General features: G+C 44.8%; 1 protein-coding gene across 1 annotated transcript; it reads left to right on the forward strand.

The window, feature by feature from the left end:
- Positions 1-3,270: 3,270 nt before the first annotated feature.
- trim8b (tripartite motif containing 8b) lies at positions 3,271-12,657 on the forward strand. The gene is made up of 5 exons (XM_084039887.1): positions 3,271-5,997; positions 9,664-9,759; positions 9,875-10,140; positions 10,256-10,371; positions 10,457-12,657. The coding sequence occupies exons 1-5, from the start codon at positions 5,392-5,394 to the stop codon at positions 11,155-11,157; spliced, it is 1,785 nt and encodes a 594-aa protein (XP_083896013.1). The 5' UTR covers positions 3,271-5,391; the 3' UTR covers positions 11,158-12,657.
- The last annotated feature ends 352 nt before the right edge of the window (positions 12,658-13,009 follow it).

A 13,009-nucleotide genomic window follows, 5' to 3' on the forward strand; every position in this document is an offset into this window, starting at 1 on the left:
ACATCCAAACCATTCAGACTTTTTTATTTTTTAAGTATTTTTATGAAATTATTATGCAGCACATTTCTGTTCAGAGCAGATGTAGCCTATACATTCATGATGGGGCCAATAGTATTTATTCATTTTTATCTAATTTCTTATTCTATTTCACTCAGTGATAGTAAGCACTCGAAATGCAAAGAAAAAGAAGTAATTCAACAGTTTCATATGGTTACCACAGGGGGTCGTTGTCCTGCATGAAATTTGCAGTCACAGTAGCCCTGTGCTTTATGAATTGTCTGTGTGATGATGTAGTCTGACAGAATTGCTGATACGATTTATTATTAAAGACCACCTCCATGAAAATACATACGCCGTCTATAATAATACATATTATCGGCAATTCTGTCTCGGTATTGTCTGGTATCGTATCGCATCTCCTTGTATATGTTACGTTAGTGCAAATGCTGCTCCTTCTTGGAGAAATATACGACAGGGCCGGCATGTTCTCTTATTTATACAAGCCACACACACAATATTGTACCATAAATTATGTATTTCTGCAACTTCTACCGCAAAACATGTACCATGTGTTATTCACAACACACAAAAATGATTTGTATCACTTTAAAGGGGGTTGACCTGCATGTCAGTATTTAAAAGTCAGTATAATCCGCCTTAATCCTCAACAATAGATACCCCAGTGTGTGTGCGCATGCGTGTGACTGAGGGGGGCGTGTCTTTGGTACATTTACGGTAAAATGAATTTAAAAGTAGTAACATTGAACAGAAGGGATTCATTCGCTTTGCAGCGTAGATGCGAGTTTGTTTGTAACGTTGGAATTACAGTTTTTACATTCGCGGAAATAACAGACGTGAGAGATTTTGATTTGTGTAACTGGATATCCCATCATGCATTGCGCCGCAGCATGGACTGAAAACCCGTACAGAATAAACGTGTTTGGTTGTTTTTGTTTGTTTTTTTTACGTCATAATTCTGCAGTAATGTTTAATTCCTCGCTGTGTCTTTACTTGATATGGTTCGGGTTTTTTTTTTTTTTTTTTTTTTAAACGGAGTTGGTAGTGAACCGTCACCCAAAGTGGTTTTGTCTTCAACCTGGTCCGTCTCAGGGACGGCAGAGAGGCAGATCACTCTTGTTTCTCTTCAGATCGTATAAATCTTTCGCCTTTTACTAAAGATTTCCGTGGAGAGGAACACTAAGAGTTTACTCTAATTTTTTGATGCCCTGCTCACGCGGGGCTTCCTTTCTTTGTCAATCAAAAATACCATCATTACATTAGGCTACTAAATAATGCCCACATCAAATATATATCTGTGGATACATGCAGTGTTTATTAGTATGAAAATCATCTTTATTTATTCATTTCTATCAAGAATTCAACGTTCGAGTTCTATCGTTTACCTACAATAGTTCTCTGATTTTGTTTAGAAATTCATTATTTTGTTCTGATAGTTTTTATCTAATTCGGCCCGAGACGCTGCAGAATGTAACTTTAATCTCTTCAGGGGGATTTTACAGGAATATAATACATTATATGTTACATGTTCCTGCATTGCCAACAATTCATTTTTGTATTAGTAATATGAAACAAAAAAAAAGCAGTGCAGAAAAAAAGTCAAATATTTTTTGTATTTTTACATTCCACCACTGATCCATCACGAGCATCCGGGCCATTAACAAACGCAGTAAGCCCTTTAAGTATGATTCCCTGCCCTTCCTCCCCGGTTCGTCCCACAGCTCCTCCCGGTTAAAACGTGACACACATCAGTTGTGTGACAGGTCACGTGACGGTAGCATTGATCCGGAAGGAGGGAGGGGAGGGGAGGGGGGGGAGGGGGTAGCTGATGTTGCTGAGAAACTGCGTCAGGTCAGCCAGAGATAGTCTGATTCATACAGGAAGCTCGATGACTCGGCTTCAAAATAAAACTTTTTTTTTTTTTTTTTTTTTTTTTGCAGTTTAATGCAATCCTGACCACCGTTTTCCTGACTGTGATGTATGAGAGGTATCATCACCCCAAATCTGCAGCTCTATAAAGCCTCTTGCAATTCTATATTTCAATGCCGTGTTACATTTATGGTTCACTCTCAATCTCGCTGCCATTTTTTAATAAGTGTAGCCTTAAAGACTTAATAACATATTTTTAAGGCCTATAACACAATTAAACTACAGCCTCTAAAATGACCATATGATTCATTCAGTGCCGCTCTAAAATAGCTTCAACAAAGATTATTGGGGGACATTGTGGTTACATGTCCTCGTCCTACATCCCTGTGAAGCCTGAATTTATATTCTGAATGAAACAAAGCATTGGAGTGGGTCAAAATGTGCATTGCTTTTGTATTTCCGATGTTTCCTTTATAATGTGCGAAGCTTCAAATGTAGCCGGTAAAGAAAACGCAGTGCAGGGAACGCCTCACAGCTGGAGAGGGTCAATAAAAGGCCCACAAGTAATTTTATAAAATTGCAAAACTGGGAGCCCCAAACGTCTTGCTGTTACCCCAGCGTCTACTTCAAAGGCTGCTGCATTTATGTATTTAATCATTTTGTACTAAAAAAAACCCAACACAACCATCATAAAATATATAACATGTACACAAAGACATTCACATACATGTTAAGAGATAAGGCTTAATAAAGCTATGCATATATACTGTAAAATTCATAGCTTACTTGTGAATAATAATGTCTACTCACTGTCATGAACTCATAGACAATATTTTACTTTTATATATGGATGTTTTTGGATCAAAGTGACTGCGGCATTGCTGCATTTTACTGTTGTAGATGTTTATTGGTAATTTTAACTCCTTTGGGGTTGTTTAATTACAGCAATGCATCATGGTCTATAAAACGATCAGGTTTATAGGATCGCCGTTCTGTGGGAACGTCATATCTCTAAAAATTTGATTTATCTTAAGGAAGATAATTTTCTTAAGCATTAAAAAGGAACACTTCATCCTTCAGTTTAAACTGTCAGACACATGGAATGGAGTAGAAGTGTACATTTTTATTTAAAAAAATATTTTATAAATAATAATTTATAAATAATAATTTATATAATATTGTTGGTATAAATCAAAGTAGGCCTAGTAGTAGTGCAGTACTGCCCTTTGTTAGTTTTCATTTTAAAAACTAGAATTTTTAGGTGCAGTGGATGTTTTAGTGTTCGTGTAAATGTTTCTTTCTTAAATCAGTCTTGACCTCAGTGTCCGGTTTTATTTTGAAAAGCGTCACCGGAAGTGGGCGTTTAAACCGGTTTTCTTGACGCTGGTTTGGAGAGACCAGTCCAGCTCGCCTGCATTCCTCCTCTCTCTAAAGCCTGACCGATAGAGACAGAGAAAGAAAGAGGAGGAGGAGGGGGAGAGAAAACACCGATTATTATCCTCAACCGTGTTGGATTTTCAAGAACCAACGGAGTCGACTCGCACCGGACACCGCGACCAGAACAGGCCGCGACAGACAACCCCGTCAATCCTGCTCCGCTTGGATCTACAATAACGACCAAAAAAGGCGTGTTGTTGTTCTTTTACCCCCTTTTCTCTTTGATAATGACGGGACTTTGTCGTTAATGTGCCCGTGTAGGTCAGCTATCGAGAAGCAGCTTCGGTGAAACAGCCTCTCCACGGCGGATATCTCCCCTTTTTTTTTTTTTTTTCTTTTTTTTTTTTTTTAAATGAGGATTTGCAAGATGGCTGATGACAGCTACCCCTAACAAGGACAGAAAAACGACGTCCCCTTTAAGATTAGGAAGGGTATATTTTTTTTGTATTTCTATTAGTTGAATACATAAAAAAAAAAAAACATGGCTGCTTTTTAAAGAAAGGGAATGACTGCAGCTTTTTTATTCTCCTCGTTGGTTAATGAGGTGTTTATCTGTACTTTACCTGTGCTGTGGTAGAAAATGGTGAGGTGACGTCTGAGCTAATGTGCACCATCTAATCGAGATAAGGAAGTAGGGGGGGGGAGAGAGAGAAAAAATAATGTCGGCGAAAGGCTGAGGTTGGATAAAGGGGAGAGCCAAGTGAAAAGAGGATAAAAGCTGGGTGTAATAATAGTAATAATCTTTAAGGGGGTATTTGATAGATGTGTCGGAGGTGTGTTTGTGTGTTGAGAGGGGAAACCAAAAGGCTCTGCAACAGCAGCCAACATTCCTGCGGATCCTAAAACCCTTTGTTTTGTGCGCAGGAGCCGGACTCGACTATTAAATAATGATAATAATAATAAAACACGCTGGTTAACTATGCAGTAAACGGGCAACCGAAAATGATGTGATTTTTCTTCCTCTTCTTTTTCGCGTGTTTAATGAGATTATGAGGCCTTTGTTGTCGACAGAAAACCTGGTAGAGGGAGAAACGAGCCGAGGCCCTGTGTACAGATATGCGAGCTGTGCCACATAGCAGGCGTTATTCATCAGATGGAAATGTCGCCTTTATGTTGAATGGAAGGGGCCGGAGGTAGTTGTGTTGCTCATATCGTCCTGGTGGCTGGTCCTACGTGTGTGTGCGTGAGCGTGCGTGTGATTAAATCGCAGGTTCGAGGCTCCTCCGGTGCTTATTTATGATCCGGCGGACAAAAGCATCGCGCTGCGTGGGGGATTATTGACGGAATCAAGCGTCCTTGAGGTCCAGATTCAGGTTGTTGTTGTTGTTGTTGTTGAAGTTGTGTGTGTGTGTGTGTGTGTGTGTGTGAGTGGTTATCAGGGTGTGGGCTGGAGCAGTCCTTCTTTTATGGTGTTCATGCTTCGTGTGTTGGTCCGAGCTGGTCCACGGTCAGTCGTAATCCGACGTTAAGGGGGCCTGAGAGAGAGGAGGAGGAGGAGGGGGGATCAAGTGTCTTTTCATGTGCTGCACAGAGATTGATTCACCTCGTGGTCGTATAGTAATTATGTAGATGTTTAGTTCTCTGTGCCTTGTTTGCATTTCATGGTTTACCTGTAGCTGGCAGGGCTTTTAGCTTCCTGTAGGCCTGTACACACACACAGAAGCTGTAAAAAGGCAGGCCCAGTGTGTGTGTGTGTGTGTGTATGTGTGATTTAGAGGAAAGGAAAGCACCGTTTACTGTAATCTGTATAACGTCAGCCCCTGCTGCGTGTGTTGAAATCACCAAGGTGTTGTCATCCTCGCCCCGAAGCCTTCTCTGGTCTGTTTTCTGGAATTTGCCTTCATGCTGCAGCAATAAGCAATACTGGTCATCTGTCAGGGAGCCTCGCTTAATTTGGTCACAAGAGTCGAGCTGCACAGACTGATCTTTCAGGACGGCATCGGTTCTGTTTTTTTTTGTTTTTGTTTTTCTAAAATCTTTTTTTTCCTCGAGACTCGTTTTGGGAGTCGGGTTTCCTGGCGAAGGCGGCGAGGTGCGGTGGAAGTGGGGGGGGGAAACAGTTAGTGTATGCCTGCCCGCACCATGATGGCCTCTGACATGGCTGAGACGTGGAGGAACTGTTTTGAGGAGGAGCTCATCTGCCCGATCTGCCTGCACGTGTTCTCAGATCCCATCCAGCTGCCCTGCAAGCACAACTTCTGCCGGGGCTGCATCAGCGAGGCCTGGGCCAAAGAGTCCTCGCTGGCCCGCTGCCCCGAGTGCAATCATGCTTACACACAGAAGCCCAGCCTGGAGAAGAACCACAAACTGTCCAACATAGTCGAGAAGTACAACGCCCTGAGCGTGGAGAAGGCCACCACGCCGGCGCTGCAGTGCATCCTGTGCCGCCGTGGCCCACCTCTCCCCGCGGTGAAGGTCTGCCTGCGCTGCAACGCCCCTTGCTGCCAGTCCCACGTCCAGACACACCTGCAGCAGCCGTGCTCAGCCCTCGGGCACCTGTTGGTGGAGGCGGAGGCGGTGAAGGCGTGGACCTGCCTGCAGCACGACGAGTACAGGCTGTACCACTGCGAGGCCGAGCAGACGGCGGTGTGCCAGTACTGCTGCTTCGCCCGCTGCCACCCCAGCCACGGCCATGCGGTCACTGACGTGGAGCTGCGGCGCAACGACATCAGGGTAAGAATTATATGCATACAAACGAACGCGTGCTTGTTTTTTCGCTTCAGGGTGGCGTCACAATCTGACAAAATTAAAAATCAACTGGCAACTATTTTGATGATCAACTCATCATATTCCAAACAAACATGGCCGACATTCACTGGTTCCAGCTGCTCAAATGTCTAATAGTAAACTGATTATCCTCCTTTTTGAAAGACATTTGAAGCCCGATGGACATTTCTTGGGCTTACAATATATAAAGTAATCAGTTCCTGTTTTTGCACCCAGCACTGTTGGTGAAAAGGTAACTGTTAGTTGTGGCTCCGCTTGCAAGAATTTGTCAATTCATTGGTGATCAATACGTGTTGACAAAGTGCCCACTCAAGTAAGCCTTCATCCACCTTATTATCATAAAGGAAATTTCACCAGAACAAAGGGCATACTATTGTATCCATCTAAAAATATAATGTGATTTTAATGTATTTAATACATAATTCCACTCTTTCAGAAGCAGAATTCCCCATTTTTAAGACACAAATGCATACTAAATGGGGTTTTTTTTAGGACCCCGGTGAGAATCTTGTACATTTTTCAGTTGTGATCCACTCCAGCCCCCGTTCTCATCTGTTGGAATGACAAACAATGCAGTCGAGGGTGGAACAATGAGGGGGCCCTCAGAGGGCCTTATCTCCCCAGCACAGGTGCATCCTAGCTCAGGGATCGCCAGTCGTGAAGGGGGGTGTGGGGGAGTTGGAGTGGAGACAAGGGGAAGGGGGATTAAAGTGATTTGTCACTTGATTCTGCGGCCTACTTGGTTTTTTTTTTTATTAACCTCTTCCCCTCCTGGGGGTTTGGTGCTCGCCGTCGTCGGTCCGGCTGGTTTTCTTCCCCCTTTCTTTCGTTTTTTAAAGGGGTGTGTGACGGGGCAGCTTAGTCAGAGGGTGAACCGTGGGGCCTCACTGCTGACTGACTCACGGTGTTCACACAACACCCTATTGAGGTGCCAACTGTGTCATGCTCGGGTGTACTTCCTGTTGGTAATGCTATGACTCCGCTTTATGTATAGTTAATTGGCGGCCTGGGGCGCAGAAAGGGTCGTCGGGTGGGACCTGGTCTTAATTTAAAAAGCTGTATAAGTAGAGCCAGATTTATTTCGGGCTGCGTGCTAACGTGCTCACAATGGACCTTTTTCACAGTCGTCATTGTGACATGGTGTAGAAGGAAAAGCACAGGTGGAATTTATAGCATTAGCAATGTCTCGGTTCCATTACGTCTCCAAGTAAGCCAGCGTACATAACACCACGACTCGGAACGCAGCCATCCTCATCAATGTTATTTGATACACCTGTGATATTATTATTGTGACAAGCCAAAACGTCTGTGGTGATGTGAACATGCTTACTGTTAACCATCATAAATGCCCCACATAATTCCCCAACAGCACAAGGTTATGCCTTCTTATGTCTCAGCTGTCCAAAAACAACAAAGGTACTCAGTTATTATCATTCAAGACAAAGAAAAGCATCACAACCTGACTTTGAGAAGCAAACGTTTGACATTTGACAGTGACATCATTTTGAATAATTACAATTAAAGAGCAGCAAATATGATTTATTTTCATGTGTGGCTATCGTAGAGGCCATCTTCTACTAAAACAAGACAAGACCTCGGAGGTTTAACACCTCTGCTGAATGACTTCCTGGGGAAACCGCGTTATATGTAGATGTAGAAAACGTATCTTGATAACATTCGTTTTTAGCCATATTGAGCCTCATGGTGGTGACTGCTGCAACGGCCTCCATGTTGAATACAATATCAAAGAATGCAGAGTGGACCCCCTCTCCCCACACACACACACACACACATACACAACCCCCCAGCAACTGCCCCTTCCGCTCTTCAACCCCCCCCCCCCCCTCCGAACATTCACCTCTCACACCACCCTCCACCCACTCCAGGCGAGGGCCGACCTTCCCTCTGGCCTTGCTATCCTTCTCTGGTGGCGCTGATGGAAAAGACGCTGTGGTGAAATGACAGCTTAAGAGCACCCTCCCCCTCTTAATGCACCCCTCTCTCACCCCCTCCCTCCCCTGAAGGTATCCCACACGTTTAGTCGCTACCCCCCCCCTCCTCCCTCTGGGAAGCTTCGACCCTGTTTTTCCCCCTGGCTTCTGCTTGGAGCCTAAATCAATCAGCACAACCAGGTCACAGTCCTGGATCTAACTGTGTGCGTGTGCGTGTGTGTGCGTGTGCGTGTGCGTGTGTGTGCGTGTGTGTGCGTGTGTGTGTGTGTGTGTGTGTGTGATATCTAGGGCAGTGATTCCCAACCATGTTCCACTGAGGCCCAAGACTGTGCAGGTTTTCATGCCTGTGGAGGCTTCCACAGCAGCTGATCACTAATGATAAAGTCAGCTGCTGTTTATTTGGAATGGTTGAATGATGATGATGATGATGATGGTGATGATGGTATGTGAACAGGCCTTCAGCCTGTGGAAATGAGCCGACTATTGACTTGTGGGATTAATTAACCAACCGATTAATCCCTTTTTTAATCACTTTGCTCCCAACTGAAATATGTAGTGTCTGTGTATATATGTATATATATATTTTATTATTATTTATTTATTATGTATAGTAAACAAATATATAGTAAATAAATGTCTTTAGGCTTTGGATTGTTAGTCGGTCAAAACAAGCACTTTGAGGATGAAATACAACGGGCTTTTTGACATTTTAACGCCAAAAAAACCTAAATATTAAACTCATCTATTTAACCGGAAATTAATTAAGCAGATTAATCATTAAGGAAAATAATCATTACCTGGAAAACGTCCTATTTACCTGCCTATGCTTCACTTTGTTTTTGCTGCACATCAGCAAACGCTAACAAACAACACTAAGATAGCCGCTTAGCACATTAGAATTGTCACTGTGAGCACGTTAGCATGCCGACATTAACATAAAGTAAGTCTCACAAAGCCTCTCCGTCCTGTTTATTTGAATCTGGATCATGTTGACAGTGCCGCATTATTTTTTGCTCCGTGCCATCTTATCAGCATGCTTCTCTATCATTAAATGTCGATTGAGGATTATTCATATCTCACATGAAATATTAATAACATGAAGGATTAGCAAATCTGTGTCAATGACATTCCTACTCTCAGACCCCAATATAGGGAGCGACATAAAGGAATCGTTGCTCTCATATGGAGCCGTTAATTACGTTTTTTTGATTTATTTTGGCCTCAAGCTGAGCCGGATGGGCCGTCTCCGTTCTCCCTGAGCGGGCGTCTGCTGTTGTTCACATGCCATCGTCGTCCTAGAAATAACAAGCGTTGCCTCCGTGTTGCCCCCCAGCTGACAGAGCAGCCGACGCCGTGTGAATACAACTTTTAAGTACGGAGAGGAGAGCTGCTGGAGCCTTTTCTGCCCGTTTATCTATCTCTGCTCGCCGTCCCCAGCTTCCCCCAACATTAGTCCTCACTCACTTATGCAAACACAAAATAGCTGTTGGTTGCTATGACAGCACACCCTCCCAACTCCCCCACAGGGATTGTGTGTTGGTTGGAGACTAAATTAGCCGGCTCCCAGATTCCAATATCTACCAGCATGGGGAGGGGATGCTAGTGGTCAGCCGGGGTCACAACTTCCCAAAGCATTAAGTTCTTCTTTCTCGCCTCGCAGCAAAGCCTGTTAAGACAGCAGGAGCGCATGGAGGAACGAGTGCAGGAGATCGAAGAACAGCTCTGCAAACTCGACTCTGACAAGTGTGTCGTGGAGGTACGTTTTCACACCCCGATGTGGGCGTCAACTCCGCGGGTTTACAGAGCTTCTGCACGCCGTTGCGTAACACAAAGGAACATTTGAGCCGATTTTGATGTTTGTGTGTCTACAGGACCGGGTGTGCGAGCTGAAAGAGGAGGTGCGTCTGCAGTACCAGCGCATGCACCAGCTCCTGGAGGAGGATCTGGGTCGGACACTGGAGGCTCTGGACCGAGCTCAGGCTCGGTTCTGCCAGGAGAACGCCGCCCAGGTTTTGGCGCTGGGCGAGCAGCGCCACGAGGCCCAGAAGCTGCTGAGCTCCATCCACACGGCCTTCAGTAAGGCAGAGGAACTGAGCTTCATGAAAAACACTAAACCTGTTAAAATCCTCACAGACAGGTGAGAGCAAAGATGGTCTTTTTAAAATGGAAGGCTTTTTCCCTGTGGGTCTATTATAAGCCGTTCACGGATCGTCTTATCTTGAATTTTGCATGTCTCTGCGCTCGTTTTGCAGGTCTCAGGCATGTGTGGGCAGCTCTCTCCCTCCTTACAAAGTGGGGAATCTTAACTCCAAACTATTCCTCTCTGAAATCTCTAAAAGAGAGAAGAGCTTGAAGAGAACGCTGGAAGGTAGGATCTCGAGCACGATTCGGATGGGTTTTATTCTAAATCGCCACCTTTCACCCCTCATTTAACACCTTTTCTCTCTCCTCAGTTCCCCTCACCCCTCCCTCGACCTTCCTGCAGTCTGTTCCTGCGTACCCCAGCGGCCAGAGCTCCGCCTCTGGAGCAGAGAAACGGAAACATTCCACTGCCTTCCCAGAGGGAAACGGGAACGTCGGAAAAACCACCACTCCCGGTTTCAAGGACTCCTCCTCCTCTTCCTCCTCTTCTTCCTCATCGTTAGCCAAACAGCCCTACCTGGGCTCCGGCTCGGCCTCCGGAGAAGGTCAGTCTACCAATCAGCAGCCTCTCGGCCCCTGCGGCCCACCTCACATCGGCGACAGCGGCGGGACGGGAAGCGGAAGCGGCCCTCTGACCAACCACCATTCCGGCTCCGTGTTCGGCTCCTCGCACTTTCCCCCCGGAGGCAGCAGCTCCTCGCACTCCTCCCAGCAGGCCGTGCTGCCTCAGTATGGCGGCCGCAAGATCCTGGTGTGTACTATGGATAACTGCTACTGCTCCGGAGTGCCCTCGGTGTCGGGTCACCGCAGCCACCCGCCGTACCCGCGCTCTGGCTCCTTCCCCTGGGTCAGCACCCAAGACTACCCCCCTCCTCCAGGCCTGGCCTCTGGAGGTCCGTCCATGCAGGGCTTGGCCGTGAGGGACTGGATAGACGCCTCGCAGACACACAGACATGCAGATTTCTACGGGCTGTATGGGCAGCCTTCTACAAAGCACTATGTCACCAGTTAACAGAGTAGACACACACACACACACACACTTGGATATAGAAACAGGCACCAAAATAGCACACCTTTACCGTCGTATTAACCGGAAAAAACAACAGTTATCCTACACAACCATTAAAAATAAAGATTCATATTAAGACACACACACACACACAAACGTGTACTAGAACATGTACACACATTCGGGGGCAGGGTTGATCTCTTTAAAAAAAAAAAAAAAAAAAAGTATTTTCTTTATTTTCCGTCAGTGTTTCATGTAGTGTATTATACGTAAAAATGCATAACAAGCCAACGCGCTCACTCCGGCACAACGTAGACACATCTTACACATAAACAAAGAGAGGCCTAAGAGGAGAGTGTGACATGCATCTTTTTTTATTTATAGAGAGGATGGATAGAAAATTGACTTTTATTAGGAAACGCCTCTCCATGGCTTCTCACCGACGCTAAAGGGAAAAGAGATGAAAACCACGCAGTGTTGAGCGTACCAGTTTAGCGCCTCATGTTTCTCTGATATAATCACCCCTCTAGTTGTACTGAGGTCAATTGCCTTATGTTATTATTAGCATCATATTTTTTTCTCTGCCCAGCTCACTTTGTTTGCTAGATCTTTTTAAAGAGGGACTGCGGTCCCTCCGCGTCTCATGATTTTTCAACGTCATCGCACCTCTTCCTTTTTCTTTGCTGAGTTCAGGGATGGAACCGCACGGCTTGAACACAAAACGCTCTTCCATGGAACACCCACAATGCACTTGTGGACGCCTTGTTATGCCTGGACTACAGATGCTGAGCCGCAGGGGGGACACTGGAGCTGCATCTGAAGGGTCGGTTGACCCTGGCCCAATGATTTGGGGGGGAATTTGGCCCCTTAATCCTAGCACTCCCTTCCTGCTATCAGGCTTCCCACAGGACAGAAAATCTTCTGACAAAGACTGTTTCCATTTAGTAATTACTATGACTTTGTGTTATTTGGTACATCTGTAGGTTTCCTGCTTGTCTAGAGAGACTCTTTGATTTCAGAGAAAAGGCAAGACTGGACAGACCACACCAATCAAGCATCTGGAGGATCTGATGATGCTGTAATTGTACTTCCTGCAGGGCAAAGATGTCACTTCCTCTCAATAAGCACACAAGCTCTTGGCTTCCTGTTTGCAGCTGAAAGCACGCGAGGAAGAGTTTTTTTAAAGCACTCAAAAGAAGAACAATGTGGGGGGGGGGGGGGGGGGGGTGAAATGTATGCAGTTTTAAAATGAGTGTATGGAAGAAAAGAAGGGTGGGAGGAATTTTTTTTTTTTTTTCATGAACTTTTTCTAAAAGATCAAGACTGGACTGCGAGATGTAAGCAACCGTCATCGTCCTAAAGAGGAGCCGTTACGACAGTCAACATAAAGAGAAGAAAAACCCCAACAACATGAAAGTATGTTTTTTTTGTAAATATTTTGTGAAATGGAAAAATTACAGACGTGATTTGGAGGAGGGTTCCAAATAAACAAACAAATTTAAACCGGCCTCTGCTGTCATCTCTTTATGTGCAAATCCTGTTTAATTTCTGTTTTTCACAAGATAAGACTCTCATTTTCACTACTAAACTAATGTTAGACGTCTAATACACATCGATTAAACATACTTTAGACGTCAAATGGCTCAATAGGACATTGACTTTGAAACCAAACATGTCTAACAATGTCTTTTGTTTAAAAGTGCTAAAGTGGAACAAATCTAGTGACTCATAACTCTTCTCAACATGGCGACGACTGAGCTGGCAGCTGATGTTTGCAAACTTCAAACAGCAGGTTCATGTGACCTCATCATTTCAATATTTTTTCACCAGTTCACAGTCATCCACTTCCCTTCCA

Source organism: Eutrigla gurnardus (assembly GCF_963514095.1).
Source record: "Eutrigla gurnardus genome assembly, chromosome: 22".
NCBI lineage: Eukaryota > Metazoa > Chordata > Actinopteri > Perciformes > Triglidae > Eutrigla > Eutrigla gurnardus.